The sequence below is a fragment of the Mus pahari genome, chromosome 4, assembly GCF_900095145.1.
Source record: "Mus pahari chromosome 4, PAHARI_EIJ_v1.1, whole genome shotgun sequence".
NCBI lineage: Eukaryota > Metazoa > Chordata > Mammalia > Rodentia > Muridae > Mus > Mus pahari.
This window is the reverse complement of record NC_034593.1, coordinates 93,544,760-93,572,178: the sequence shown is the minus strand read 5'-3', so window position 1 is coordinate 93,572,178 and position 27,419 is coordinate 93,544,760. Positions and strand designations below refer to the sequence as shown.

At 43.0% G+C, this 27,419-nt stretch overlaps 2 protein-coding genes and 1 long non-coding RNA gene across 5 annotated transcripts; 1 reads left to right on the top strand and 2 right to left on the bottom strand.

Moving 5' to 3' along the window:
* On the bottom strand, positions 1–12,011 carry Ap4b1 (adaptor related protein complex 4 subunit beta 1). Of its 3 annotated transcripts, none has more exons than XM_021195632.2 (11): positions 11,483–12,011; positions 9,282–9,506; positions 8,683–8,813; positions 8,198–8,345; positions 6,288–6,784; positions 4,039–4,122; positions 3,264–3,367; positions 1,562–1,769; positions 1,061–1,342; positions 252–681; positions 1–211 (listed from the first exon to the last, which is right to left on the bottom strand). In XM_021195632.2, exons 1-10 carry the CDS (start codon positions 11,593–11,595, stop codon positions 257–259), a joined length of 2,217 nt encoding a protein of 738 aa, XP_021051291.1. In that variant the 5' UTR covers positions 11,596–12,011; the 3' UTR covers positions 1–211; positions 252–256. The 3 variants fall into 3 exon arrangements, with proteins under 3 accessions (XP_021051291.1, XP_029393843.1, XP_029393844.1); XM_029537983.1 differs by lacking the exon at positions 1–211 and having other exon boundaries at positions 247–681; positions 11,483–11,672; positions 11,761–12,011; XM_029537984.1 differs by lacking the exon at positions 1–211 and having other exon boundaries at positions 247–681; positions 11,483–11,672; positions 11,899–12,008.
* A 111-nt stretch (positions 12,012–12,122) lies between these two features.
* On the top strand, positions 12,123–19,817 carry Dclre1b (DNA cross-link repair 1B). The gene is made up of 4 exons (XM_021196201.1): positions 12,123–12,676; positions 13,356–13,521; positions 14,022–14,204; positions 18,524–19,817. The coding sequence occupies exons 1-4, from the start codon at positions 12,488–12,490 to the stop codon at positions 19,609–19,611; spliced, it is 1,626 nt and encodes a 541-aa protein (XP_021051860.1). The 5' UTR covers positions 12,123–12,487; the 3' UTR covers positions 19,612–19,817.
* LOC110320287 lies at positions 13,136–19,450 on the bottom strand. The gene is made up of 5 exons (XR_002380453.1): positions 19,379–19,450; positions 18,823–18,979; positions 18,252–18,323; positions 17,007–17,112; positions 13,136–13,379 (listed from the first exon to the last, which is right to left on the bottom strand). It is a non-coding gene; the product is annotated as an uncharacterized LOC110320287 (long non-coding RNA).
* Positions 19,818–27,419: the final 7,602 nt, after the last annotated feature.

Below are 27,419 nucleotides of genomic sequence, written 5' to 3'. Positions count from 1 at the left end.
TATAAATATCCCCAGCCTATCTTGACCCCATTCTTATCTCCTACTAATACTACAGTATACATTCTCCTTTTAAAATGGGATCAATTCCTGACAGGCTTGAAAAGAACAAGGTAAACTTTGGGTAAACATAAGAGCTGGGTTCCCAGACCTCCCATTCTCTTTTGAAGTCAATATGTGGACTTACAAGCAGCTTTTTAAGACAATGAAGGAACTCTGACAATTCTTTATCTCACCCAAGGCAAGCAGCAAAACTCTGTTAAGATTTTATTTCTCCAACTGTTCCAATCACAGTTTCCAGGACAGAAACAAAACCATGCAGGGATTCAGTCCTCGCCTCACTCTGCTTCACAGAGATTTGCATCTCTGAGTTCTCAGGCTTCAGTAGCAATTCAGTTAAGAAAAGACCACCAGTATCATCCTGAGCACTGAGGTAGGCTTTCCAGGGCTGTGCCCCAGCTCTGCTCATTGCGATGGTCTGAATGTTCACTACTTTTAGAGCCATTTGTAGAGTGTCAGGCTGGACTTCTCCCTGCCAAGGAAACACCTGCTGGTAACTAACTTTGAGGCTAAGCCATGTCTTCTCAAAATACTCAGCAGTAAGCTGGAGATTGGGGACCAGCATGAGAGTGTCAGAATCAGGTTCTTGTGCACCTTCTTTGTTCTCTTCAGAAATCAAGTGCCCTAAAAGAGTAAGAAAGCTTTTATAAGAGATGCTCTTAATCAGCATTTTAACTTCATATTTCAAAATACTCCCAGTACTCAGGGTGGAGGATATTGAAAGCTAGAGAATCAAGCAAGAGAAGCCTTGGATCCACAGCCAGCTCAAGGCCATTTCAGCTGTCTCATAAATATAAAAATGAAACACATTTATACTGTGACTTCTTCTGTTTTCAGATAAATGGCTTATATAAGCAATGATGAACTCCCCTCATGCCCACAAAGGATTCAAGTTCAGACAACAGTCTAAAAATTAAGTAAAGAATTTTACTTTCTACCAGTCACCACAAGGGGTAGTGGAAAACTTTATCATGACAAAATGTAAGGTAAACGCTATTTTTACCTGATGTGGCAAAGGATGCATTGTGTGGAAGCTCAAGGCGATGCCGCTCTACCTGCTGGCATTTAGAAATAGTTGCCCAGTGGGCTCTGCCATACACTGGCGCCAGTGTGTTGAAGTCTGAGGCCCAGCTATTTACTGGTCGTTCTGGCTGATCCTCCAAAAGTCCAAGAGAAGGGTCAGACTTAGGACTACACAGGATCTGCTTAACTTTATCAATGCCAACTAACAGGAGGCGGTAATAGAAGAGACCCCGGTCCCGTACAGCCATATCCTTTTCTTCCTCTGAGAGAAAACAATGGATTCAGTTAAGCCTCATTGAGTTTTATTGAGTAAAACACCCTACTCTCTTCCAACCTCTGTGCCAACCATAAGAGGAAAAACAAAGGAAAGAAAGATAATTCAGAGAGTTTTCTTAAGTCCCAAACAGAAGTTAGCAAACAAAGCAAGCTGTGAGAACAGTCAGCATGGGTCTCAGCAAGTGTTATCCTCTGAAAACCCTACCTATGCAGTAATGCAGCAGGCGTCCCAGCATGTCCTGGCACTCAGCAGGACGCGAGAGGAAAAGGCGCATCAGTGCAGTCAGTAGCTCCATCTTAACAGCAGGAAAGGTCTCTGACTTCACGTTTTCTACAAAGTCCTCCAACACATAAGGAGCATTGGGGATTTTTTCCCCGTGGACCCCAAGTAACCAAATAAGTGCCTGTTTCCCCTAGGAATAATAAAGTAAAAGATGCTTAATATGTGGTTGCCCAAAAAGAGGACATGGTAGACAGTCACCAGTTTGCTCTTTCCCACAGCCAGCAGATAAACTATACTCTTTCATTGGTGTCAACTTGCACTGTGTGTCCTACTCTACCACTTCTCTAAAACAAACAAGAATGAAGTTCTAATGTACAGACTTGGGCCTAAGGAGGCAGGGCCATTGGCAGAATGCTGACTTAGCAGGCATAAGGCCCTGAGTTCAATGTCCAGTGTCACACACAAAATACCTGGGAGTGATGGGTCCCATCTATAGCCCACTACATAGGGACTCTGAAGACAGCCTGGGCACTGTCTTAAAAAAGAAAACAAAAACGCCGGGCGTGGGGGCGCACGCCTTTAATCCCAGCACTTGGGAGGCGGAGGCAGGCGGATTTCTGAGTTCGAGGCCAGCCTGGTCTACAAAGTGAGTTCCAGGACAGCCAGAGCTACACAGAGAAACCCTGTCTCAAAAATCGAAAAAAAAAAAAAAGAAAACAAAAACAAAACAAAACAACAAAACAAAATGTTATAATACATAAAGGGAAACTCAAATCTTTTGTTAGCCAATGTTGACTAAGCAATAAATTAGGCTTTCTCAATGTGGAGGTCTTCTGTCCAATTTAAAGTTTACTGTTTCTTCTCTTGTTTGCTTTGCTCTGCTCTTTTTTGACTGTGTAGCCCTGACTGTCCTCCAATTCACAGAGATCCATCAGTTTTTGCCTCCCAAGTGTTGGGATCAAAGGTGTGTGCCGGAATTAACATTTTTAAAGTCTGTATTTCATCTCTGCTACCCCAGACCCAATGGGGAAGTGGCCACTAGAGCCACTTATCAACTTCTTACATGGCTGGCCTGTCCTACATCCCTCTCATGGTGATTCTGCTTCTTCCTCTCCTCTCTCTCCCAAGCCCCTGAATCCTAAAAGTCCTGCCTCTGTCTGTCCTGCCCAGCCACTGGCTGCTGGCATCTTTATTTACCAATCAGAATCAACTGGGGGCAGGGTCGGTCACTCAGTGTCTTCTGTACAGACACTGCGAAAGCGGTTTTGGGGACCAAAGTTAACATTATAACACAAGCAGCATTAGGCCAAACCCACTTCAGCTATCTTGAAAATTAACAAACAAAAGAACTATCACCAACAAAAAATTCTATGGTGTAAATCTGACTCATAATTATTCAAGAGGACAGTGGTATTGAAACTATAACTTCTTTTATAACTTATGTGCTATTTGTGTCCCAGAGAACCTGAGGCATAAGCACACCTGAGTTCCTACTCTGAGTCAGGATTTTAAAAAGAGTAATTAGGTTCCATTTCAGGGCTAGAGAATAGCTCAGTTGTACAAGTGTTTACCTAGCAAAAGTTTGATCCTCAGCACCACAAAACCAAACCAAATACAGATTCCATTTCAGAAGGCAGAGTCCTATAATCCCTTCTATGGTTAGAAGTAAAGAGTTAGATTCTACCTCACTGTCTTGAATGTTCTCCTCACAGCCGGGCAGGGCCTGACACACAGCTTCTGTGCACTGAGGGCATAACCAGACCAGGTCTCGGAAAGTCTGCACCACCACTGTAATACAGCCCAGGACACAAGAGAACAAGATTAGAGACTCCGTGTAGAAAAGAAACTTAGGAAAAGTCGCATATTCAGATTAGATTTCTGACTGAATTTCTGTAAAACAGGTTTTGGAGAGGGTTATTAATTAATTGAAAAAAATGGGCAATACACTTGAATTTTACACACATCAAGCTGACATGAAGGTAAGTAAATAAATACAGAAGCATTCTGTACATATAATGCTCTGGACATGGACAAATGTGGGGTAGAGTTGCTGACAGACAGGGCACACAGTACTGCATTCACATAAACCTGAGTACAAGGCACCCTTCATTTTGCACTCTATCAGCCTTCCTTGCCTCACTTGAGCCTTGGAAGGTGGATGAAGCAAAGGGGAGGAGAAGTGAGCTGAGCTTCCTAGTGCCTTCATTACCCCTAACAGCCAGAAGTCTCCCCCTTTAAATCTACAGAGCCCACGCTTCCCAGAGCAACAGATGAGGATGCAAGGTTATAGATATGAAATTTGTTTAACAAAAAAGAAGATTTCTTTAAACATCTACTGTTAGCTAGGTACTTAAAAAAAAAGAAAAGAAAAGAAAAAGAAAGGAAGAGAAGGGAGAAAGGAGGGAAGGAGGAAAAAAGGAGAGAAGAGGAGAGAAAAATTCTAGGAAAGCAGGCATTACCAGTAGTGATATGTTCTTGTCGAAGTCCCAGCAACTCTGTTAGAATCTGCACACACTGATCTGTGTAAGTCTTGGCAATGCTACCTACAGAGAAAGGAAAGGTGAAATTCTAGCATGTCATTCAAAAATCATTTCCCATTAGTCAAAGACAAAGTTGCACACCTGTAATCCTAGCATTGAGAGACTGCAGCAGAAGGATGGCAAGTTAGAGGCAAGTCTGGACTAAATAACAAGACTATGTGTTTTAAATGCATAGCAGGCTGGAGAGATGGCTCAGCGGTTAAGAGTACTGGCCGCTCTTCCCAAGATCCTGAGTTCAATTCCCAGAAACCACGTTGTGGCTCATGACCATCTATAATGGGATCCAATGCCCTCTTCTGGAGTGTCTGAAGTGCACTCATATACATAAAATAAGTAAACAGATAACAGCTGAGTGGTGGTGATGCACTCTTTAAATCCTAGCACTTGTAAAGCAGAGGCAGGCAGATCTCCATGAATGAGGCCAGCCTAGTCTACAGAACTAGTTCCAGGACAGCCAGGGAAACTCTATTTCAGGGTGGGGGTGGGGGAGAATAACAAATTAAACAGACAAAGATGCCTGTGATGACTAATCTTCACTGTTGCCTTGACTGGATTTACCACCATCGTGGAAACACGCATCTAGATATGTCTGTAAGAGTGTTTCCACAAAACTTTATCTGAAAAGAGGGGACCAATCCTGAATATGGAAGACATCATCATGTGGTTTTGGGATCCCAGAATAAATAGGAAAAAGTTAACTTAGCACCGGCATTCATCCTTCTCTGCCCCTGAATGAAGATGCAATGTGACCAGCTGCCTTACTCTCCGGCCATGGCATACTGTAGCCTCTCCCAGTATAAGCCAACATAAGCTCTTCTCTCCTTAAGTAGCTTCTAATCAGGTATTGTGGTCACAGGAACAAGAAAAATAACTAGGGCTGGAGAGATGGCTCAGCAGTTAAGAGCACTGACTGCTCTTCTGAAGGTTCTGAGTTCAAATCCCAGCAACCACAAGGTGGCTCACAACCATCCATAATGATATCTGATGCCCTCTTCTGGGGTGTCTGAAGACAGCTACAGTGTACTTACATATAATAATAAATAAATCTAAAGAAGAAAGAAAGAAAGAAAGAAAGAAAGAAAGAAAGAAAGAAAGAAAGAAAGAAAGAACAAGATATGTTTAGAAGAAAAAAGTCACAAATGACAATTAAGAAAGAATCTTAGTCTGCTGCACTGGGAATAATGCTTAAAATAAATCCAAGGTTTTTTTCACCTGATCAAAAGACACTTCCTGGGGAAAAAACAATTCCCATAGCAGAAGGCTGAAAGCAGAGTAACAAAGTATTTCTAAGTTTTGAGAAAATTATGGGATGCAATTTTTTGGTCTGTTTGTTTGTGCAGGGTCTTGCTGCATCACCGAGGGTGGCCTTGAACTTGGGATTTTTCTTGCTTCAGTCTCTTGGGTTCTAGAATCACAGGCTCGCACCATGTTTGACTGAAGCACCCTTTTGGAGGCAACACACCAGAACAGGACTCTCCTGCTGCAGATACCTGATGAAAATCTTTAAGAAGTTCTCCTGTCTTCATTGCCCCTCGGAATTTAGGAGAGAGGGCTCCTCATGCCCATCACTTAGTCTTAGCTCTCTCAATCTCAGTTTGCTGGCAGCTTTCACACTTTGAATATTACTAGCCTTTTAAGTTCCAAACTGAGCAGTCAGAGAGTCTCTAAAATTAAGGAGCTACTCTATGTTGGTCTACACTTAGCACTATGCAAAAAGCCTGCAGCAGAAGCAAAGGACTTTAGTTAAGACAGGTGAGTTTCGCTCAGTTTGGAAACTGTATGCTCTTTTGGCCACTTAGTAATCTTTTGGTAGCTAAGTTTCTTCATCTTTAAAATACCTACTATTACTGCCTCACAAGACCATAAGATGATATACATGAAAACGGTCTGGATAGAAGGTAACATAAACACAGTAAATAGTTTAAGTATTGTTGTTCCAAGTTCAAATTATCTGTACTGTCTACCTTGAGAAATATCTGCCTTGATTAAAACAAAACCACTCTTTTCCTATGCATGCAATCACTGACTCAAGACATGAATCAGCCCAAAGCATGATACTTTGTCTTTGAAGCAAGATTCATTTACTGCTGTCTTCTATGGATTCCTTGGCTACAGTTCTGCAGCTGGCTGACCTAACCTCCTAAGACACAAAAGCATCAGGCACTTACCTATGGCAAAGATGGCAGCCTGTGCAAAGTCAGCAGACACATCAGTGCAGTAGCCACGCAGCTCTTCCAGCACCTGCTGCACGTTCTCGTCATTCACCAGCTCGCACAGCACCTCCACCTTCTGTAGCTTGATGTAGTGGGGTTCCGAGTAAGAGCAAAAAAACTTTTTGTAGTGACTGCTAAAGTGACCTGGCAAACTACGCAAGACCTGGCGGACATGGCAGAGAGCAGCAAAACAGAGCTCACGGCTCTCTGAAGAGCAGGCGGCCAGCAAGGGCCCCTTGACTCGTACAAGCACATCAGTCTGTACGTGGGGGAACTTTTTTGCCAAAATCAGAAAGAGTTTGGTGGCTCCCATCACCACGCCAGTGCTGCTGCTCTTGAGATAGCTGTCCAACAAATTGAGAATATCAAACAGTTCCTCCTCACTGCGGGGCTGGTAGCGGAGCAGAAAGTTCAGTACTTCAGCCTGGCCCCACTGGTCCAGTTTTGACATTCTGTCCAAAAATCAAGACAAAAGCACTATTTTAATACCAAATGGAACAGTCTACATACAACTGCCATGAAACAAATCATAACAAAAGAGGGAGGGAATTCTCAAAAATAGATTATGCTGCAATCAAATTCTTTTTACATTGGAAAAAAAAGGGCTTTACATTCCACAACACAGACTGCAGTGATGACCTGGTGAGAAGAGCATTCGCTATCACGCCTGTCGCCCCGAGCTCAATCTCCAGAGCTCACATGGTGGAAGAAATGATTACCAAAAGCTGTCCTCTGACTTCCACACATATGGCCATGCGTGCATGGAACACACACATGCACACGCACACACACACAAAATAATTTAATTCTATGAAGCTGGAAAGACCATGTGCTCTTCCACAGGATCTGAGTTTCATGCCTAGCAACCAACCATATCAGGTGGCTGGCAACCACCTACAAGCTCTATCCCAGGAGGGTCCAATCCCTCTGGCCTTTGGGGGCACCTGCTATGCACACATATCTACACACATCCACAATTAAAAGTAAAAAATTAATATTAAAAAGAAATTCTAAGACAAGGTGATGGTACAAGTGGATACCTATTTAAAACTAAAGACATTATTAACATAAATCAGATACAAAGTCTCTATTTCCTAGCACTGGAGACCGAACTCAGGTCTCATACATGCTATCAAGTATTTACTGCTAAACTATACTATACTTCCAGTTGCAGGCTCTCTATATTTTTCACAAGATTTACTTACGTTTATTTTATGTGTTTGAGTATTTTACCTACATTTAAATGTACTATGTGCATACCCGGCACCCTAGGTGGCCAGAAGGGCACTGGATTCCCTGAAACTGGAGTCACAGGCAACTGAGTCCCCACATGGATGGTGAGAACTGAAATAGGGTCCTCCTCTGAGGAGCAGCAAGTACTCTCAACCTCTGAGCTACCTCCCCAAGACTCCAGAGTTTCTAAGTTTTAAGATAAATAACTGGCTTAGCTTGAGGGACATAATAAGTACTGCAGAACAAATCTCCACAGCATGTTCCTACTGTCTTTACATATCAAGACATAGCAAGTCAGATGAAAAGAATTCTCTCAGTGAAATATAAGGCAATTGATAACTGTGGTAAACTAGAAGTTACTTCTGGGTCAGTAAGATAGTTCAGTAAAATTGCTTGCTGTATAAGTTTAACAATTTGAGTTCTATTTCTGGAACCCACTTAAAAGTGGAAGGAGAGAACCAATTCCTCTAAGTTGTCTACTGAGCTTCACACTTATGCTGGGGCACATGTATACCCAAATCCACATCACCACTACTCCACCATACACAGTAATAAAGGAAGGCTTAGTTTAATGCATCAACAAAATCCTACCATGATTCATATCTCATTAAAAAAAAAAAGAGCATCCGAACCTATTTAAGAGATGGTGGGCAATGGGCTTATTAATGACAACACCTCCTTCCTGCTTTAAAATTTCCTCTAGAGCCCTCAGACAGTTCACAACCACAATTGGATCCTGATCACGCAGAAGACTGTACAACTCATTGACAAGAGCACCATCTAAAACAGAGATCAAAGATTACAGATAAAGAAAACCTTGAGTTATAGTGATAGACCCAGAGTAACAGCTCTGGCCAGACAAAACTACATCTCTGCTAAAAGAAACAACAAAGACAGTGCCAATTAACATCATTCTGGATATGAGAGGGAATGTATAGATCAAGAACTAAACTTCTTTTGAAGACTGAAAATAGGAGTCAAATATGCATCTTATTTAGAGACATGCAAAGTAGTATAGACACATTATTATTATTTTCTACCAAGCAACATAGTTTTTTCCAAAATTATATACATAATAGAGACACAAATAAATATTGGGCCTGGTGGATGATCTTACCCACTTCAGAGTCTCTGTGAAGATTATGCATTTTGGCACAGCCAAGGACTGCTACTCTTCTGACATATGAAGCTTTATCGCGCAGACCGTTAACAACAGGCTGCTGAATATATTCCTGCACACCAGGCATCCTAAGAGACACATCCTGGAGTCAGTCAGATCCTGAAATACTAGTTTTGACAAAATTAAGTTCTTCTTCAATCATCAGAGGTTTAGTTTAAATACTATTTAATAGTTCATGCTTGAATGTATATCTACTAGATCAAAAGAAATTGGAGAAAGCCTCTATCAAACTTAATAAGGCATAATTTGACTTTTCATTTGGAATGATGCTGCACACCCAGCATAAATTGTTACAGTAATGACTCATTAAACATTTTTAATTAAAACTCAGAACTATTTTACCAAGATAAAGGAAAATCACCTTTAAGAAAACCATGAGATACAGTTTCAAAAGTCAATGTAATGGCTAAAATCTGAGTTCAAAGTAGAACAGTACTTATTTAGTATTCAAGAACTTAAGCTGTCCTCACTACAAATCTGCTCTACATTCTCTTATATTCACCAACCACTGAGAACCAGGGTAGCGAAGCACTCACCTGAGGCTACACATACTCCGTAGTGCCAGTCCTCGTACCATAGGGTTGGGGTCTGAGCAGTCTTTGCAGAGCGTATTGATGGCCAAGAGTGCTAGATCTGGTTTTAAAGGTGCATATGTGCCCATATACAGATAAACCAACTTTTTCTGAACAATATCTACAGTGGCACTGGCCTTTACCATTTCCATGAAAACATCAGACATGTCCAAGCCCTGAGTCATGTGCCTGTCAAAAAATACACAGAGCAGAAAGAAGTAAAACACACAATTCCCAACCTGTAAGAAGAGTTTTATTTACATGTGTTCTGGCTAGCTAACCAAGTTATGAGCTTTTAGAGAAATACAATTGGGTCTACTTTGTCTATTATGTTACACAAAACTTCCTATTATGGGTCTGCAACTGTTGCTCTATATTCTCACACTGTTGAATCCTTAGTACATTCCAATGAGGTGATATGGCAATGGTACACTCCACTTTAACATTCCAGAGATATCATATGGGGACATCGTCCATAAGAATATATACACTAGAGAGAGCTCAATGGTTAAGAAGTATTTTGTTGTTCTTGCAAAAGAGCTGGGTTCAATTCCTAGCACCCATATAACAATTCATAACCACTGGTAACTATAGCTCCAAGAGATCTAATGCCTTCTTCTGACATACACAGTCACCAGGTACAAGCCATACTTGTGGTACACCTACACATGCAGGCAAAAATGCTCATTAAAAAAAAAAAAAGCTGGACATGGTGACCCACACCTTTAATCCAAGCACTTAGGAAACATAAGCAGGTGAAGCTCTGTGAGTTCAAAGCCATCCTGGCCTACATAGTAAGTTCCCAGGATAGCTAGGGCTGTCTCAAAACAAAATAAAAACTTAAAAACAGAGTATATATAGCTTCAGATGTTTAGGAACTCAAGATCAACTAAGAAGTCAGCTAAGAACATCACTGATTTGAAAAAAAACCAGTGTAACTACTTGAAATAATACACAAAATACAGACCAAGAAGGTCCACATCCACTGCCACTCTGAAGCCGGAAAATGCTTCTTCACAGAATACTTTAGCTCTGTGACCAGCTCACTAGGAAAACGGGACACAGGTAATGACTCACGCTAGGAGGTGCGAGCAGGAACGGAACATTCTGTTTGTTCCTTGGGTGGCATGGTAAAAGTTTAGATTTCAGCCGGGCGGTGGTGGCACACACCTTTAATCTCAGCACTTAGGAGGCAGAGGCAAGCAGATCTCTCAGTTCAAGGCCAGCCTGGTCTACAAAGTGAGTTCCAGGACAGCCAGGGCTACACAGAGAAACCCTGTCTTGAAAAACAATAAAACAAAACAAAACAACAAAAAAAAAGTTTAGATATTTCATTCCACTGATTATTGTTTCCAATGTTGTGGAACCAAACTACTATAATCAGCTGAGACTGTTTATTTACAATACAGTTCCTGGATTCTATCCCAACCTAATGAAATCAGAATCAATCCCCTGGACCACTTTTTTTTTTTTTTTTTTTTTAAAAAGCACCCCAAGGGACTTTTGTGTCCTACCTACATTTTTGAGCTATGTGTTCAAACATATATAATAGAAAAAATCCTAACTGAAGTGAGGAGACAAGGCTACTTATTAATAAACTACCACAACAGGCTTTGGTAACTACAGCCTGAGCCAACAGTACAGTTTTAAGAACAAGAATAGTTTGACTTTTTCATACCACCTGACAGTAGTGTTTTCAAGGTTGACTAGCATGCTTGGAAGGGTGCCTGGTGACATTCATGACACAAACACAAGCAGAATAGTCGGTTTAAAGAGGAGAAAAATGATGGGATTATTTTGGTCATATCTTTTGATGAACTATCCGAGTAGAAATGCGAAGCAAGCAGAGAGATATACAGGTCTGAATCTAGAATAAAAAGGAGAACTGTTCTACGTAAGTCTGAACAGTCCTGAACCAGACAGGACTCAGCAGGAATTGCTAAAGCCTGTGGCATGAAGACCTCTCAATTGGGCATGAGGTTCCATCCACACGGAAGACCGCGATGACAATTCAGAAATGCAGCCTCAAGGCCAAAAGATAAAACTGCCCTTCATTAACATTTTCAGAGTGATTGCAGGTAGAGAGCTCCGAAGAGGATTAAAAGTGGGGCAGGGTGGGGGAAGGCGGGGGTGGGAGTTAGAATGCTATGGTAGGTTTGTGATACCTAATAACTCGCTGGATGACATTCCGGTAGCGCAGCCTATCAGCCTGAATATGAGGGTTACACAGAGCCTTCTTCAGTTCCTTCACCACGTCCTCAGAGCCAAGGTATGGCATCTTCGCCAACAGGCACGGGACAGTTTCCACAGGCCCGTAGGGAACTCGGGGGCTCCTTCTAATTTCGATGTGGGAGCCTGAATAAAGGAGATGTAGTCAGTGAAAACACTAAAGGCGAGATGTCACTTGGCCGAGCCTGTCCCCCAGGGCGGACGGAACACATACTTGGGTCCTCGGGCGAGCCCCGACCCTTCGGGAGCCGACCCCGAGACCCGCAGGCCGTTCGCTCTGCCCAGCAGATCTCCTCAACAATCTCTAGGCCCAGTCACGAACCCTACACTCGACTAGCAAAAGGCCAAAGACCTAGCACAGCCTCCTCCCTGGGAATCTAGTTCCAGCGGCCGAGGCCATCGCGCAAACACCCCAGCCGGCTTCCTGCGGAAATCCCGCCCCGTCGCCCTGAGACACACTGAACAGCTTTCCGGGTCGCGCCGAGCGCCGAGCGCAGGGGGCGGCGGGGGGGGTGGGGGGGGGAAATCGACCTCCGGACGCCCTTCCCCCACCCACTCTCCCCTCGGCGCAGGCGCGCAGCTCGCTGTGCGAACGCCGCGGCCGGCCATCGGAAATCAGCTACCAGGGTCTGTCTCCCCGCCGCCGCGCGCGCTTTGACAAAGTGCGGGCTGGGTCCAAGCTCCGGCGCGCGGGTGTGAGGGATGCTCTCCCGGCTTCTTCCGCGTTGGGCGCTTTCACCTTGGTCGTCCCGAGCGCGGCCACCTTCTTTTTTCTCACTCTGTCTACTTCTTCCGTTTCTGGGATGGTTTTCCTTTAGGGCTTCTGGACTTGTTCTGGAGTCCACTTGGTCATTGGGACGCTGTCGTGGAAGCCTCACTCTGGAGTGCGGTTCCCGCGAAGACCCCACGGGGTGACTCCTCAACTCTGCCACCACCCCACCATGAACGGGGTCGTAATCCCCCAAACGCCTATTGCTGTGGACTTTTGGAGCCTGCGCCGTGCAGGTACGGCGCGGCTCTTCTTCTTAACCCACATGCACTGTGACCACACGGTGGGTCTGTCTAGCACTTGGGCCCGGCCCCTCTACTGCTCTCCCATCACTGCTCGCCTCTTGCATCGTCGCCTGCAGGTATTGGGGCTGGATTGGTCTCTGAGACCTAGTCCTGGAATCTGGGTGGGGACTTCTGACCTGTCACAGCTTGGGGGATTACCAAGTGGGAGACATAAGGATTGAATTTTTACAAATGAGGGAATTGGTCCCGGAATAAGACTGGCCTCTAGCTAACTTACTGGAGGTTTTTATCTGTAAGTTTAGTCAAGGAAATGATTCCTATCTTTTCAAAAAAACCAGTGTTTTCCTAATTTGCATTGAAGAATCTACCAGACTGTTCAGCGATAGAGCACTTGTTTAGTGTGTGCAAGAACCCTAAGTTAGGTCTCCAACCCACCACCAATAATTCATCTAATGTGCTAAATAAAAACACATTGTCTAACATCTCATCCTGTCTGAGTCAGTAGAAGTGGCTGGTGTGAGACTGGAACTTTTTTTGACAGTTGTTTCCCACCCATGGCTGGGATTATCATGATTGGAGAAAGTGTGAGAATCCTTATTTAGACAGTTTTCAGATTCTGAGTTTAAATCTGTACAAAGGGTGGGAGACAGAAGAGGAAGGAGAGATTTCTTGGGAATCCTTACAACAGCTTACATGAGGGTGGTTCAGAACGTTGTCAGCTTTCCTTGATGAATGTTAGTCCCTGATCCGGGAGAGAAGTCTATGGTTACTCGGGTGACCAGCTGTTTTCCTCAGGTGTCTAAGCACTGGATCCGGGCCCTGGAGATTGGCGAGAGCCATGTATTACCTCTAGATGAAATTGGGCAAGAAACCATGACTGTAACCCTCATAGATGCCAATCACTGCCCTGGTTCTGTCATGTTTCTCTTTGAAGGATACTTTGGAACAATTCTATACACAGGTGAGCCTCCCAAGGCATCCCTCACACTTTGTAGCAACCTTCAGCCAGAAAGATAGCCTTATCCCATGCAGGCACAGTGACACTTTCCAACTGATTTCCTACTTGGTGACCATCCATCCTTTACTTTGTTAAGTAAAATCACAAGAGGAAGAAAACAAGAAAGGCATGGTGGTACACGCCTTTAATCCCAGCACTTAGAAGGCAGAGGCTGGCTGATCTCTATGAGTTCAAAGTCAGCCTGGTCTACTTAGTGAGTTCTAAGACACCCAGCCTATGTAGAGAAATCCTGTCTCATAAGAAAAACATCAGTCAAACAAAAAATCAAAACAAGAGTAGGAAAGAGACATTTTCACAAAGAAGCTAAACTGTACAGTTCAGTGCCAGGACAGTTTTTGTATAAACTAGTAACCGATCTCCATCTACTACTGAAGGTAGAAGAGACTTGTCTTCTAGCCTTTGTTTTTTGCCTAGTTCTTACATCCGATATATTATTCTTCCAGGTGATTTTCGATATACACCATCCATGCTAAAGGAACCTGCTCTGATACTGGGGAAACAGATTCATACTTTGTATCTAGACAACACTAATTGCAATCCAGCCCTAGTTCTTCCTTCCCAACAAGAGGCTACTCAGCAGATTGTTCAGCTAATCCGACAGTTCCCACAACACAACATAAAGATTGGTGAGTGGTCCCCTTTTTCTTCCATTCATGCTTAGTGAATCTAAATTCTTTGAAGGTCCTCATTGTTTTCAAATCTTTGTGCAGGGCTCACCTTTCTTGTATACCTACTATGATTATCTTATTTAAAATTGAACCTCTCAGCTGACTTGGTAGCCTATACCTCCTCCTCCTCCTTCTTCTTTTTTTTTTTCTCTTTTTTGGTTTTTCAAGATAGGGTTTCTCTGTGTAGCCCTGGCTGTCCTTGAACTCACTCTGTAGACCAGGGTGGCCTTGAACTCAGAAATCCGACTGCCTCTGCCTCCCAAGTGCTGGGATTAAAAACGTGTGCCACCACTGCCCAGCAAAATGTGTAGCCCAGACTGGCCTCGAACTCGTGATCCTCCTTCTTCTCCCTTCTTCACCAAATCCTACCTGCATACGCCATCGCTACTGGCGGCCCACACCTTCTATCCCAGCACTCAGGAGGCAGAAGTAGCCTAGTCTATATAGTGAGTTCCAAAACAGCCACAGCTCTGTAGAAAGACTCTTATCTCCAAAGGGGAAAAAATGTGAACTTGCCCACCATCCTCACTCTTAAATTCTCAACCCTTCCCCCCAGCTTTGTTGTTAATTAAATCCATCACCTCACAGTGTATTCTGTACATTTTAAATATGCCACTGCTTATATATCCCTCATAATGTACACACACACAAATGTATACTCCTAAACAAATTCCTAAACAAACCCTTCAGGATTGGGCAGTGGTTGTTCACACCTTTAATCCCAGTACTCCGGAGGCAGAGGCGGGCAGATCTCTGAGTTTGAGGCCAGCCTGGTCTACAGAGTGAGTTCCAGGACAGCCAGGGCTACATAGAAACTGTCTTGAAAAACAAAACAAAACAAACAATAAAAAGAAATTCTTAAGAGGGCTGGAGGGATTGCTCAGTGGCTAAGAGCACAGACTTCTCTTCAATAGGACCGGGGTTCAATTCCCAGCACCCACATGGTGTGGTTCACAACAATCTGGAACGCCAGTTCTAGGAGATCTGAGGGCTCCTGCATGCACGTGGTACACATATATACACTCAGGCTCACACACATATATATAAAATAAAGTAAACATATTTTTAAGAAGGAAAGAAGTAGGAGGACGCTTTGTCAGAGAAGTCACAGCCAGTGTGACAGATACACAGTATGCAGGGAGGCTGAAAGGCAGAGGGGCTGGAGTGGTACTGAGCTATCTCAAACTTGACTGTAATCTCAATAAAGAGCTGTTGAATGGTTTTAAGTGGAAGAGGAACAGTATTCCACTTAATTGTCTCCTAATATGGATTTCACAGTTTGCATGTTTATTTTAATTTTTACTGTTTTTCTGCTAGAATGTAGGTTCTACTATAATGAGGCTCTATATTTCTTAGGGCTCTATCTCAGGTGCCTACACAATGCCTGGAAAAGAGGGCGTCAATAAATATATGCTAAGTGAATTTATGATCGCTGTGCTTTAAATAGATGCATTAAAAAACCAGCTGTAACCCGAGCAGTGGTGGCGCACGCCTTTAATCCCAGCACTTGGGAGGCAGAAGCAGGTAGATTTCTGAGTTGGAGGACAGCCAGGGCTACACAGAGAAATTCTGTCTCAAAAAAACAAAAAACAAACAAACAAACAAAAAACCAACAGCTGTTTGCTTGTTCAAGTGACTCCAAGGTAGAATACAATATTTTGGGAACTCTTTTGAAGTTGCTTTTTAAGATATAGTTGATGAAAATCAGCTTTGCTTATAAGAAAAATAACAGATTTTGTTCTAAATAATTTCTTTGCTTGTTCCTAAAATTAAAGATCCTTAAAAGAGGAAAATGACTATCTTAAAGTGTATGTCCCAACTCTGAGAGAAGTTTCAAATTTGGCCTTAAATAAAAATAATGAAAAAACTATATACCTACCAGAGTTACTATCAAACTGATTGAGAAATATTCCCTACCCTCAGGATTACTCAACTATTCATGAAGAAATACTATTGCTGACTATTCTTGAAGTTTAACATGCAGAATTTTCTCAAGAACAGCACAGCTGGTTAGGAGACTGCCTGTAGTAGGGCTTGAATAATTTTGCAAATATATAATTAGCCCTATAATGTACCACATATGTAGTAGGCAATGGGGATATAAATCTGAATAAAATATGGTGTCTGACTTTGAGTATTTCTTGTCTTTTTAAGGAAAGACCCAGAGAAGGAAAAAGATGTATAGAAAGCAGAAAAACAACTACATTTTGCCTCAGAAGTGAAATTTCAATCATAGTCAAAGGGAGTGGATATAAAACAAACATTTTTGTAAGGAGTTAACAATTTAGTTGTGAAACAGTGAAGTCTGAAAACAACTACTAAGTAACAACTCCCATGTCTGTCACCACAGCCATTGCTAAAGTTCAGGTCTGCTTTTCTTCCTATGTGAGTACCTTTTGATGGAACTTCCACTTCCGACTTCTCACCCAGGCGTTTGACGATCCTACTGTATTATCTTTTATAAAGTCATAGTATTCTGATTATTAAAATCTGTCACTTTTCTACCTCACACTCTTCATCAACCCCCATTTCATCTACAGAATTTTCAGAAGACTTAGGCTTGCCTTCCTAGTGATGTATCGCACTGCTCATCTTTACTTTACTTTTCAGGTGGTTCCTCTTCAAACACTTTCCACTCTGCCCTGTCTCTGCTGTTAACCCTAACCCATCCTGTAAGATAGAGCTCAGCTTCCTTTCAGCCAAAACCATCTTCCATTAATTTGCAAAAATGACAAGCATGAAGGGAAAGAGGAAACATACCTGATGTATAATCTCTAAGCCTTTTGGAAAACATGGAGTTTTTCCTTCAGCATGTCTGTGTGAGTGTTCAGGCAGGGAGATATTATTGATATCAAGTGACTGGATACTGTTGAAAAAGGAATGTCCTATTGAGTGTTTCTGCCTGCAGAAACACTCCGGTCTGGATTCGCACTGGAGAGCGGGAACTCCTAAAAGGGAAAAGGGCTGCAAAAAGAAATATGGAGGCCTTGGCAAGAATTCTGATCAAGGCTCGAATTTTTATTGATCGGACTTGCTTAAGTACAAGGAAGGGTTAGGAAGGGTTCCCAGCATGCCCTTGAGTCCTTTGAAGTTGCCGCAGCGGTCCAAGTGATGGTGAGCAGTCCCGAGCGATGGTGGGCAGTCCTAGGGCACTGCATTCCGGGAGAGCTGGGTAGCACTCTGGTATTCCTGTGGAGGGGGAGTGGTTAGTGGGGGTGGGAGACACCAACATCCTATAAGTGTTACAGTGGCAGAGCTGAAGAGTCTATAGTGTTAGACAGCATGCTATTGGCATCATTGTCAACACAAGGTACAGATAGGATTTGTGCTAAGGGAACTCATACACACTGGGCGTGTGAGGCGCTGTGTGGAGTGAGAAGACACAGAACAGGTGAAGGAAAGTGATCAGCAAAAGAAAAGCCAGAGGAAGGGAGCTGAGGTCAGTGAATTGCCTGCCTATGCTGCCCAGAGAGGCACACTGTGGGAACTGATGGAGAGGAGCCTGAGCTGGTCTATGACTTCATGGCTTAATAGATAAGATAGAGATAAATAGAGAGCCTCTAGATTGTATGATGAGTTTCTGTAATTAGATGGAAGTGTGTTGTTCTTTCCCCCCCCCCTCAAAGAAATACTTAAACTTTTCCCCACCCATCCCCCAAAGTGGACCTGGCTCAGTTGTCCTCTGTCATTTTACAGAAACTTTTCCTAATTTCATCACCTGACAGCTGTGGCTCTTCTGTGCCTTTTATGACACTGTGTACCTGTGTGTGAAAAACCATCCTTAGCCGGGCATGGTGGCGCACTCCTTTAATCCCAGCACTTGGGAGGCAGAGGCAGACGGATTTCTGAGTTCGAGACCAGCCTGGTCTACAGAGTGAGNTCCAGGACAGCCAGGGCTACACAGAGAAACCCTGTCTCGAAAAGCAAAAAAAAAAAAAAAAAAAAAAAAAAAAAAACAACAACATCCTTCACTACATTGTTTCTGAGTCTGCAGTTGGGTGGTACCCTGGAGAGTTGAAACCTTCTTAATCTGTTTCCACAGCGCTTGATGCTTGGTAGATACTGTCTCTTGTTGAACTGAAAAAAACAAAAAAAATGGATTTTGTGTGCACCATACAGGCATCTGCTGTATATCTTAAATGCATCTCCTTGATAAAATTCTTGGATTGTTACATAGATATTATGTATTTTTGCTAAACATTTGGTTGATCAAGAGTCTTTAATAGCTTCATTCTCTTCTTTCTCTTACTTCTCCCAACCCCTTGGACATAATTTAGGACTCTATAGTCTAGGAAAAGAATCACTGCTGGAGCAACTAGCCCTTGAGTTTCGGACCTGGGTGGTATTGAGTCCTCAACGCCTGGAGCTGGTACAGTTGCTGGGCCTGGCAGATGTGTTCACAGTTGAGGAAGAAGCTGGGCGCATCCATGCTGTGGACCATACGGAGATCTGCCATTCTGCCATGCTTCAGTGGAATCAGAGTCACCCTACCATTGCTATTTTCCCCACAAGCCGGAAAGTACGCAGCCCTCACCCCGGCATCTACACCATCCCTTACTCTGACCATTCATCCTACTCCGAGCTCCGTGCTTTTGTTGCAGCGCTGAGGCCCTGTCAGGTGGTGCCCATTGTCCATCAAAAGCCTTGTGGAGAGTTCTTTCAGGACAGCTTGAGTCCTAGGCTCTCTATGCCTCTGATTCCACACTCTGTGCAGCAGTACATGAGTTCCTCCTCTAGGAAAACAAATGTGCTTTGGCAGTTAGAAAGGAGGCTCAAGAGGCCAAGAACTCAGGGTGTTGTGTTTGAATCCCCTGAGGAGAAAGCTAATCAGGTTAAAGTTGACAGAGACTCAAAGAAGCACAAAAAGGAAAACCTCTCTCCTTGGGCTGGGGACCTTGAGAGGCTTTGCCCCCATCCTCTGCAGGCCAGGAAGCAGTTGTTCCCAGACTTCTGCAGGAAAGAACGTGATGAGCCAGTCCTCTTTTGTGACTCCAACAAGATGGCAACTGTGTTGACTGCCCCACTGGAATTTTCAGTGCAATTACAGCCTATAGATGAGTTTCTCTTTCCAGAAACCAGGGAGAAAATTGACTTAGGGTCCCCATTGCTGTCAAGGGGAGACAGTGGCTCACCAGCGAGAGGGAACCAAAATGACTGCATAGGCTGTGGTTCTCCCCCGTCCCACATTAGCAGAGCTACTCCTCTACCTCCTGAGTCCAGGGGCCTGGCGCTGAAATACCTTCTTACGCCAGTGGGTTTCCTCCAAGCAGCGTTCTCTTCCAGGAACTTTGACAAGCAAGTGGAAAAACACCAGAGAGTACAGTGTAGCAGTCCTGCAGTTCTGAACACGGTGGATGATGGCTAGTGACAGGAGGTGGCTTGGTGTCTTCCTTTACAGAACCCTGGGGCACACCCTGAGCAGCTTTTCTAAAGCTTTTCATGAAGTCCTAGTGCCTATGAGACCCTTAGTTTTATAGTACACTATATTGTTTATTTTAATTTTATTATATTTAAGAAACAGTTTTCATTATATTCAGTGTTCATAAGCACATTAAAAGTTCTAAGAAGTTCCATAGCAATTTAATTTGTTCCACTTGGTTTACCAGTTTTTCTCAAACCTTTATCAACATGCAGTTCGTTTGTTTTTTGTTTTGTTTTGTTTGTTTGAGTGGAAAAATAGAGTGAATCAAAAAGAACCAGGATATTGTTAGTTCATTTGTCCAGTCCCCATCCTCAAGTCCCAGTCATTCTCTTCCCAGATAAAAGTCGTTGGTTATTTGTTTTCAGATTGTAATTCATGGTGCTGGAGGATAAAGTAGGAGTCTGGAGCAGCCTGTTCTAACCCTGACTGTCACTGACTTGCTGTGACATGACCCTAACCAAGGAACTTCCTGTCTCTGCCTCTCAGAAGGAACAGGAAACCAGGAAGAGGCACTGAAACAGTGTTAGGAAAGTAACACCTTCCTCCTTCATGAAGGGGTTTACTGTCATGAGACATCTATCTGGAACATAGCCATTTGGAGGTTAGGCACCAACACCAAGGGGGTGCGTGGAATAAGCAGAACATGAAGGTTTAGCGTATGTCAGAGCTACTGGATGCTTGGAGACACTACTTTGTTAAAGCTACAGGGATCAAATGTGCTGCCAGATATTCTCTGATTGTTCACATAGCTGGGATTTTCCCCCCACCCCCACAAGTTTGAATTAGGGAGCCAGAGCACAGAGCTTGTTTGTTTTAGTATCCAGGGGAGAGACCAAGGAGCCAGCTGGCTGGAACGGGTCAGAGTGTGCAGTTCTACCCTGCCCTGCTCATAACCTGACAAAATGCCAAGCCAATAAGCAAGACAGCTGATAGCACAGCCATGAGGAAATGCGCTCTGGGAGGGTGCAGGGCCAGGAGCAGCCTGGGCCTGGAACCTTGAGCCATAGCAGTAAAGAAAGCCATCTCTTACCCTTGGGGAGGAGGGAGGAGCTTTGCTACTTTGGGAAGGAGAAGTGAAGTTTAGTGAACAAAATAAGACTTTGCTCTTGCACATGCTGTACTCAGTTTTGGTTTTGTCAGTGACCTTACAAACCTCTAAGGGCTTCATAGGAACTGCAGCAGGTGAGGTATGTGGTTCAACAGGAAGCCTGGAGACTGGCTGGTATCCAGGACACATGGCAAATTGTTTAACTAGAGACTTAACTCAGCTGTAATGTGGGGGCTGGGATGCCTACCTCCCACGATTGATAAGCAGAGTATTGGTAAAATTCCCTAGTTCATTGCCTGGCACATGACAGTATTTCAAATATTGTTTTTTGTAGCTAAAGGTGTAGCTCTGGTAGGATGTGTGTTGAGCAAGCTGAAGTCTTGGGTTCTATCCTGAGTTCTCCCCTTCCCCCCCAAAAAGGCTTTGATCTCCTCTATGAAAATATAAAGTAAAATGTCTTCCATGTAGTCTTTCTGAGGATATAAATGTGTTAGATTTATACATTTTCAGAATTAGGATAATTCACATGTGTGTACACACACAAAGGGTGCTAAACAGATGGCCCAGTGGTTAAGAGCTCTTAATGGTCTCTTGAAGATGACCTAGGTTTGGTTCCCAGCACCTACTCAAGTTCCTGGGGCCTGATGCCTTCTGACCTCTGTGAACAACTGCACACAACTCGTACAGCCTCACACAAAACACAAATAAAAATTTTTAAGTAATGTTTTTTAAAGATTTATTTGTTTATTTTATATATTCATATATAATCACTATGTCACTGTCTTCAGACACACCAGAAGAGAGGGCATCTGATCCCATTACAGATGGTTGTGAGCCACCATGTAGTTGCTGGGATTTGAACTCAGGACCTCTGGAAGAGCAGTCAATGCTCTTTTTTTTTGCTTGTTTTGTTCTTTTAAATATTTACTTATTTATTTTATGTATATGAGTACACTGTAGCTGTATGTATGGTTGTGAACCTTTATGTGGTTGTTGGAAATTGAATTTAAGACCTCTGCTTGCTCTGGTCAGCTCAAAGATTGATTATTATACATAAGTACACTGTAACTGTCTTCAGACAGCGCCAGAAGCGGGCATGAGATCTCATTGTGGGTAGTTGTGAGCCACCATGTGGTTTCTGGGAATTGAACTCAGGACCTCTGGAAGAGCAGTCAGTGCTCTTACCCACTGACCCATCTAGCTAGCCCAGTAGTCAATGCTCTTAACCTCTGAGCACTCCAGCCCTTAAATAATGTTTTAAAGGGCTCACTGGGTAAAAGCACTTGCCACATAAATTGGTGAGCTGGATTCAATCCCTAGAACCCACATAAAAATGGAAAAGGAGACGTGAGTCCATAAGGTTGTCCTCCAACTGGCTGCCATGCTTGCCTATAAACAGTACTAAAAAGAATAATACTGTATATTATTTTAGATTCTGCTTTTTACTTAATTCCTTAATTGGAACTCAAAATGCTATCTATTATCAAACAATGCTTTCTTAACTACATGTAACTACATGTTAATAAATCATTCTGATTCTTCATTTGTGTACTGTTTACTTATTTTTAAGTCTTTTTTTAGATTTAGTTATGAATAAAAGTGTTTTCCCTCTGTGTGTGTTATGTGCAGTACATGCGTGATGTGCCCATGGAAGTCAGCATAGAGTGTTGAATCCCCTGGAATTGGCACTGCGGATGGTTAGGAACCACCATATGTGTACTGGAAACTGAACACGGGGTCCTCTCCGAGAGCAACAAACGTCTTTAACTGCTGAGCCATCTCCAGCACATTCATGCTGTTCTTGGCTATACATATTACAATGATCTTTTGGCAGGGCTGGAGATCAAACTCCAGGGCATTGAGCATGACAGGCAGATACTCTGCCAGTTAGCTACATTTCCAGCCCTACTATGAACATATTTATCTACCTTGCATTTTAATGTATATCCTTGGAGTAAATTATTAAATTATTGGAATTATCCAGGCTGTGGTGGTGCATGCCTTTAATCCTGGCATCTGAGAGGCAGAGGCAGGCAGATTTCTGAGTTCGAGGCTAGCCTGGTCTACAGAGTGAGTTCAGAACAGCTAGGACTACATAGAGAAACCCTGTCTCAAAAAATTTTTTTAAAAAAGTTATTGGAATTAAAGATTTACTATTTTCCGTTCTTGATGCAGATTTTGACAAAATCCCATCCACAAACTTTCCATTATTTCTGCAGAATATGATAAAAAGTTCAGATGAGATCACTAGAATGACAGACACATTAACACATTAATGTGAGTCAATTCATCTTGTATTGTCGATTCATGTTTAGTAATAATAGTTTAATAATGTTCCATGTGTACACTTCTCTAAAACTAACTTAGCTCACATCTGGTTGACCCACAGGTGGCTGGAAGAGATAAGGTAGGTCCCAGCGTCAGGGCCACCATACTGTTATCTTCTAGCAGCAAGGGGGCCTACCCATTTTTAGTACATGCTGTGTCATACATGTTCCCTGAAAAAGCATTTATGTGAATGTAGATGGAGCAGAAGAAAGGGCTTTGAGGAATTTAGTTTGGGGTAACATTTTTATGCTTTAATAATGAGAAAATGCCTACCATTTTACTAAAATAAAAACATCTGACATAATAGAAATGGGCAGTTGCTTTGATTTCTCAGAATTCTCACATATAATAACACCGTGTCCCGTCTATCTGTAAGTCACTAATTAAAATTTTATTATTTTTAGAATCTAAGAATGGCCCGTCCTCCCCACCCCCAGATACATGACAATCTTACAATTAGATTGGAAGGTGTAGGGGGGTTGGGGGGGAGGGTGCACCACAAAACAATTCCCTAGAGATTCATTAGTGTCTTGCTTCATGATCAGTGGGAGAACTTGTATTTTTCCACAGGCTCAAGTCCCTTTACAGGAAAAATGAAATCTTCCTAGTAGGCTTTGACGGACCATCTCTCACCACTGACCTAGATTGCCTGCCCTTCATGGTAGGAAATAGCAGACATGCCAGTTGACTTGTTGCTCTCTTTAGTGTTTTAGGAAAGTGGTTCTGACTTAGTTTCTCCAAGGCAATTCCCAGGGAGACAGTTCTTTCTGTATTCTATTTTAATATTTATCTTATTTTTCTGTGTATGAGTGTTTTGCCTGCATGTCTAGTTACCACATGTGTGCCTAGTACCTGAATGTCTTAGTTAGGGTTTTACTGCTGTGAACAGACACCATGACTAAGGCAAGTCTTACGAAGGACAACATTTAATTGGTGCTGTCTTACAGGTTCAGAGGTTCAGTTCATTATCATCAAGGTGGGAACGTGGCAACATCTAGGCAGGCATGGTGCTGGCAGAGCTAAGAGTTCTACATCTTCATCTGAAGGCTGCTAGTAGAAGACTGACTTCCAGGTAGCTAAGGTGAGGGTCTTAAGCCTGTGCCCACAGTTACACACCTATTCCAGCAAGGCCACATCTTCTAATAGTGCCACTCCCTAAGCTAAGCATATACAAACCACGACACTGAGGAAGTGGTACTCCGTGTGGTACTTCATGTGGTACTCCGTGTGGGTACTGGGAACTAAGTCTGGGTCCTTTGTGAGAAATGCAAGTGCTCTTAACCACTGAACCAACTCTCCAGCCCCGCTTTTTTTGCCCTCTTGATGAAGTTTGTGCGTTTGTTGGTTAGTTTTTGGGGTTTTTATGTTTGTTTGTTTGTTTGGTTGTTTGGTTGGTTGGTTGGTTTTTCAAGTCAGGGTTTCTCTGTGTAGCCCTGACTGTCCTGGGACACCAGGGTGGCCTCACACAGAGATCCATCTGCCTCAGTCAGCCTCCATCATGCTGGGATTAAAGGTGTGCACCACCACACCTGGCTCCTATAGTTCTCTGTGAGGATCCACACGCATGTTTTTGCTGCTACCACTACCGAGGAGTTGTCTGTTCATTGCTTGCCTCTCAAAAGACCCCCAACAGAAACTTCTTTATCAGGAGTTCCTGGTGCTTTCCCTCTCTCTTCCCTAGAACATCCTACCTATACCTACACTGATTGTGTTTCTCCTATTTATCATCAGTCTACACTGCCTATGAGAGGTTCCCAGAATGGTTTAGTTGTCTCTTGACCACATTATTATTAGTAATCCCCCTCTACCTTCACTACCTCATTTGTGATTAACTGTGTTTTCTTTATTATTTTAAATTATGTATATTTTTCAGTATATGAGGACATGAGTACCCATAGAGGCCAGAGGCATTGAACTCTCTAGAACTGGGGTTATAGGAAGTTGTGAGTTGCAGAACAAAGGTTCTGGAACTGAACGGGGGTCTCCTGGAAGAGAAGCAAATGCTTATAACAGCTGAGCCATGTCTCCAGCCCCTGCTTTCTTGTCTTTAAACATATTCATGGTCCACTAGATCACAAGAATTTCCCCAGATCTTGGCCTTGATTCTTTTTCTAGACAGCTTATTGAATCTCTCTCAATAATAGAACATTTCTGACTAGATTTAGGTTAGTCATATAACCAGTAGGGCTGTTACCTGAAGCAGTCAAGGATTCATTTGTCCAAATGGAAAAGGATTGGAGCAAAATGATGGTAAACTTCAGTTTGATTATGGTGAGTAAGTTTAACTGGAAAATCCTCAGACAAAGCCATGAGCCAACAGAACAGCGGTAGATCAGAGACTCCAAATCTAAAATAACACAGAGCAAAACAGACTGGGATGAACATTTTAGGATAGGAATACTTAATCTGGCTTTAGGGTCTTTATAATTTTATTATAGGGTCCTTATCTTTGTAAATCATTAGTTTTGAATCCGTTCTGGTTTCCTTTTTTTCAACTCCTACACGAGGAAGAGGACACACAACTTAGTATCACCACAAATTTTAGCTCATGGTACCATCAAAGCTGCTTTTCATGTCCATGTGTCCTTGATCCTTCTTCTGTGTACCTCAGTGTTATTCCAAACCTTTATGACTCAAACTGTTGCAACATACGAAGCCTTAGGAAGAAATCAAGAGTACCAAGCCTTGACACTCTGAAGCAATATCCTTGAAATATAGAAAGAAGTCTGTTTCCCACCCTCATCCCAAGGATGGCCATTTTGTGGGAGACAGGTAAGGATCGGATAGGACTTCATGTAGGTCAGGCTGGCCTCAAACCTAGTATGTGGCTGAGGATGACCTTAAACTCTTGATCCTATTGCTTCTGCGTCCCAAGTGCTGGAATTACAGGAATGTTCCATCACATCTTGCAAAATTGCTTGTCTTGAAAGACTGGACTGAAAGTAGTGTGCTCAGAGACCAGTCCTTCAATTTAGGCATGGGGGGTAAAGAGGATTATAAAATACTGAAGACGGAGATCTGCTTATCAGGGTTAGACCTGAGAGCCTGGTGAAGGTTAGGGGTAGGTGAGGATAAGACCTTAAAGACTCGGGTTTCTGGGTGACTGGCTATAAGTTTAGCTGTAAAGTAGAGAAGTATTTAATTCTGCCATCCTTGGGATGAGGGTGGGAAACCAGACTTCTTTCTATATTTCAAGGATATTGCTTAAGAGTGTCAAGGCTTGGTACTCTTGATTTCTTCCTAAGGCTTCGTATGTTGCAACAGTTTGAGTCATAAAGGTTTGGAATAACACTGAGGTACACAGAAAAGGGATCAAGGACACATGGACATGAAAAGCAGCTTTGATGGTACCGTGGGCTAAAATTTGTGGTGATACTAAGTTGTGTGTCCTCTTCCAGTGAGTGGTTCTACCATCCTCATGTAGGAGTTGAGAAAAGGAAACCAGAATGGATTCAAAGCTAATGGGGAGAAATCGCTGTTCTCTCCCCAGAGCTTCCATTGTTGCTTCCTGACTTCTACCCTTCTATCTCTTCTTCCAGTGGCTGCCATCTGGCTTGGCCATCCTTGCCTCTCCTAGTTTATTAAGACCTGGATCACTGCGCAGAACTTTCTTCTTCTTCGTACAACTCTCATCATTCTAGATGACGTTAGTGCTGTGGATGCTCAGACTTCTTGACTTCTCTAAAGCTTTAATCTCTCTCTTCACCACCCTGTCATAAACAGAAATTGTTCTATACCTGGAATTCCAACTTAAAATCTTTCTTTCCCCAGTTGATTTGCTCAAGTACCTGCATGGTCAGTGTTTTACTCTCATAACTCTTCTGTAAGCCTCAATTCCTGTCTTTAGTTGACTGTATCTCATGATATATCAGGATTATGCCACTTCCTTGGTCCCTCTTATAAAAATAGCCTCCCCTGGAAAAACCTACATCTGGATAAATCATACTATCTACTCTGCCTTTACTGGAGTAGCTGGATGTTTCTGGAGAAATAACTCATCGAGCTATTTCTATTTTAAAACAGGGTCTTGGAAAATAGCTCAGTCCGTGAAGTTCCAGACATGAAGCCTGAGTTTAGAACTCCAGTACCCAAGTGAGATAGAATGTGTAGCACATGCTCGTAATCCCATTACTAGGAAGGTGGAGACAGGCAGATCCCCAAGGTGTGCTGGCTATTCAGTCTAGTTCCAGGTTCAGTGTCAAAAATAAGATGGCGGGCTAGGGAGATGGCTCAGTGGGTAAGAGCACCCGACTGCTCTTCCAAAGGTGCAGAGTTCAAATCCCAGCAACCACATGGTGGCTCTCAACCATCCTTAACAAGATCTGACTCCCTCTTCTGGAGTGTCTGAAGACAGCTACAGTGTACTTACATATAA

Coding starts and splice junctions, on each gene's coding strand:
- Ap4b1 (XM_021195632.2), bottom strand. CDS start 11,595: ATGCCATACCTTGGCTCTGAGGACGTGGTGAAGGAACTGAAGAAGGCT. Junction 6,785..8,197: donor GCCCACCATCTCTTAAATAG/GTTCGGATGCTC, acceptor ATTTTTGGACAG/AATGTCAAAACTGGACCAGT. Junction 1,770..3,263: donor AGAACATTCAAGACAGTGAG/GTAGAATCTAAC, acceptor TATTATTCCTAG/GGGAAACAGGCACTTATTTG.
- Dclre1b (XM_021196201.1), top strand. CDS start 12,488: ATGAACGGGGTCGTAATCCCCCAAACGCCTATTGCTGTGGACTTTTGG. Junction 12,677..13,355: donor TCTTGCATCGTCGCCTGCAG/GTATTGGGGCTG, acceptor TGTTTTCCTCAG/GTGTCTAAGCACTGGATCCG. Junction 14,205..18,523: donor ACAACACAACATAAAGATTG/GTGAGTGGTCCC, acceptor GACATAATTTAG/GACTCTATAGTCTAGGAAAA.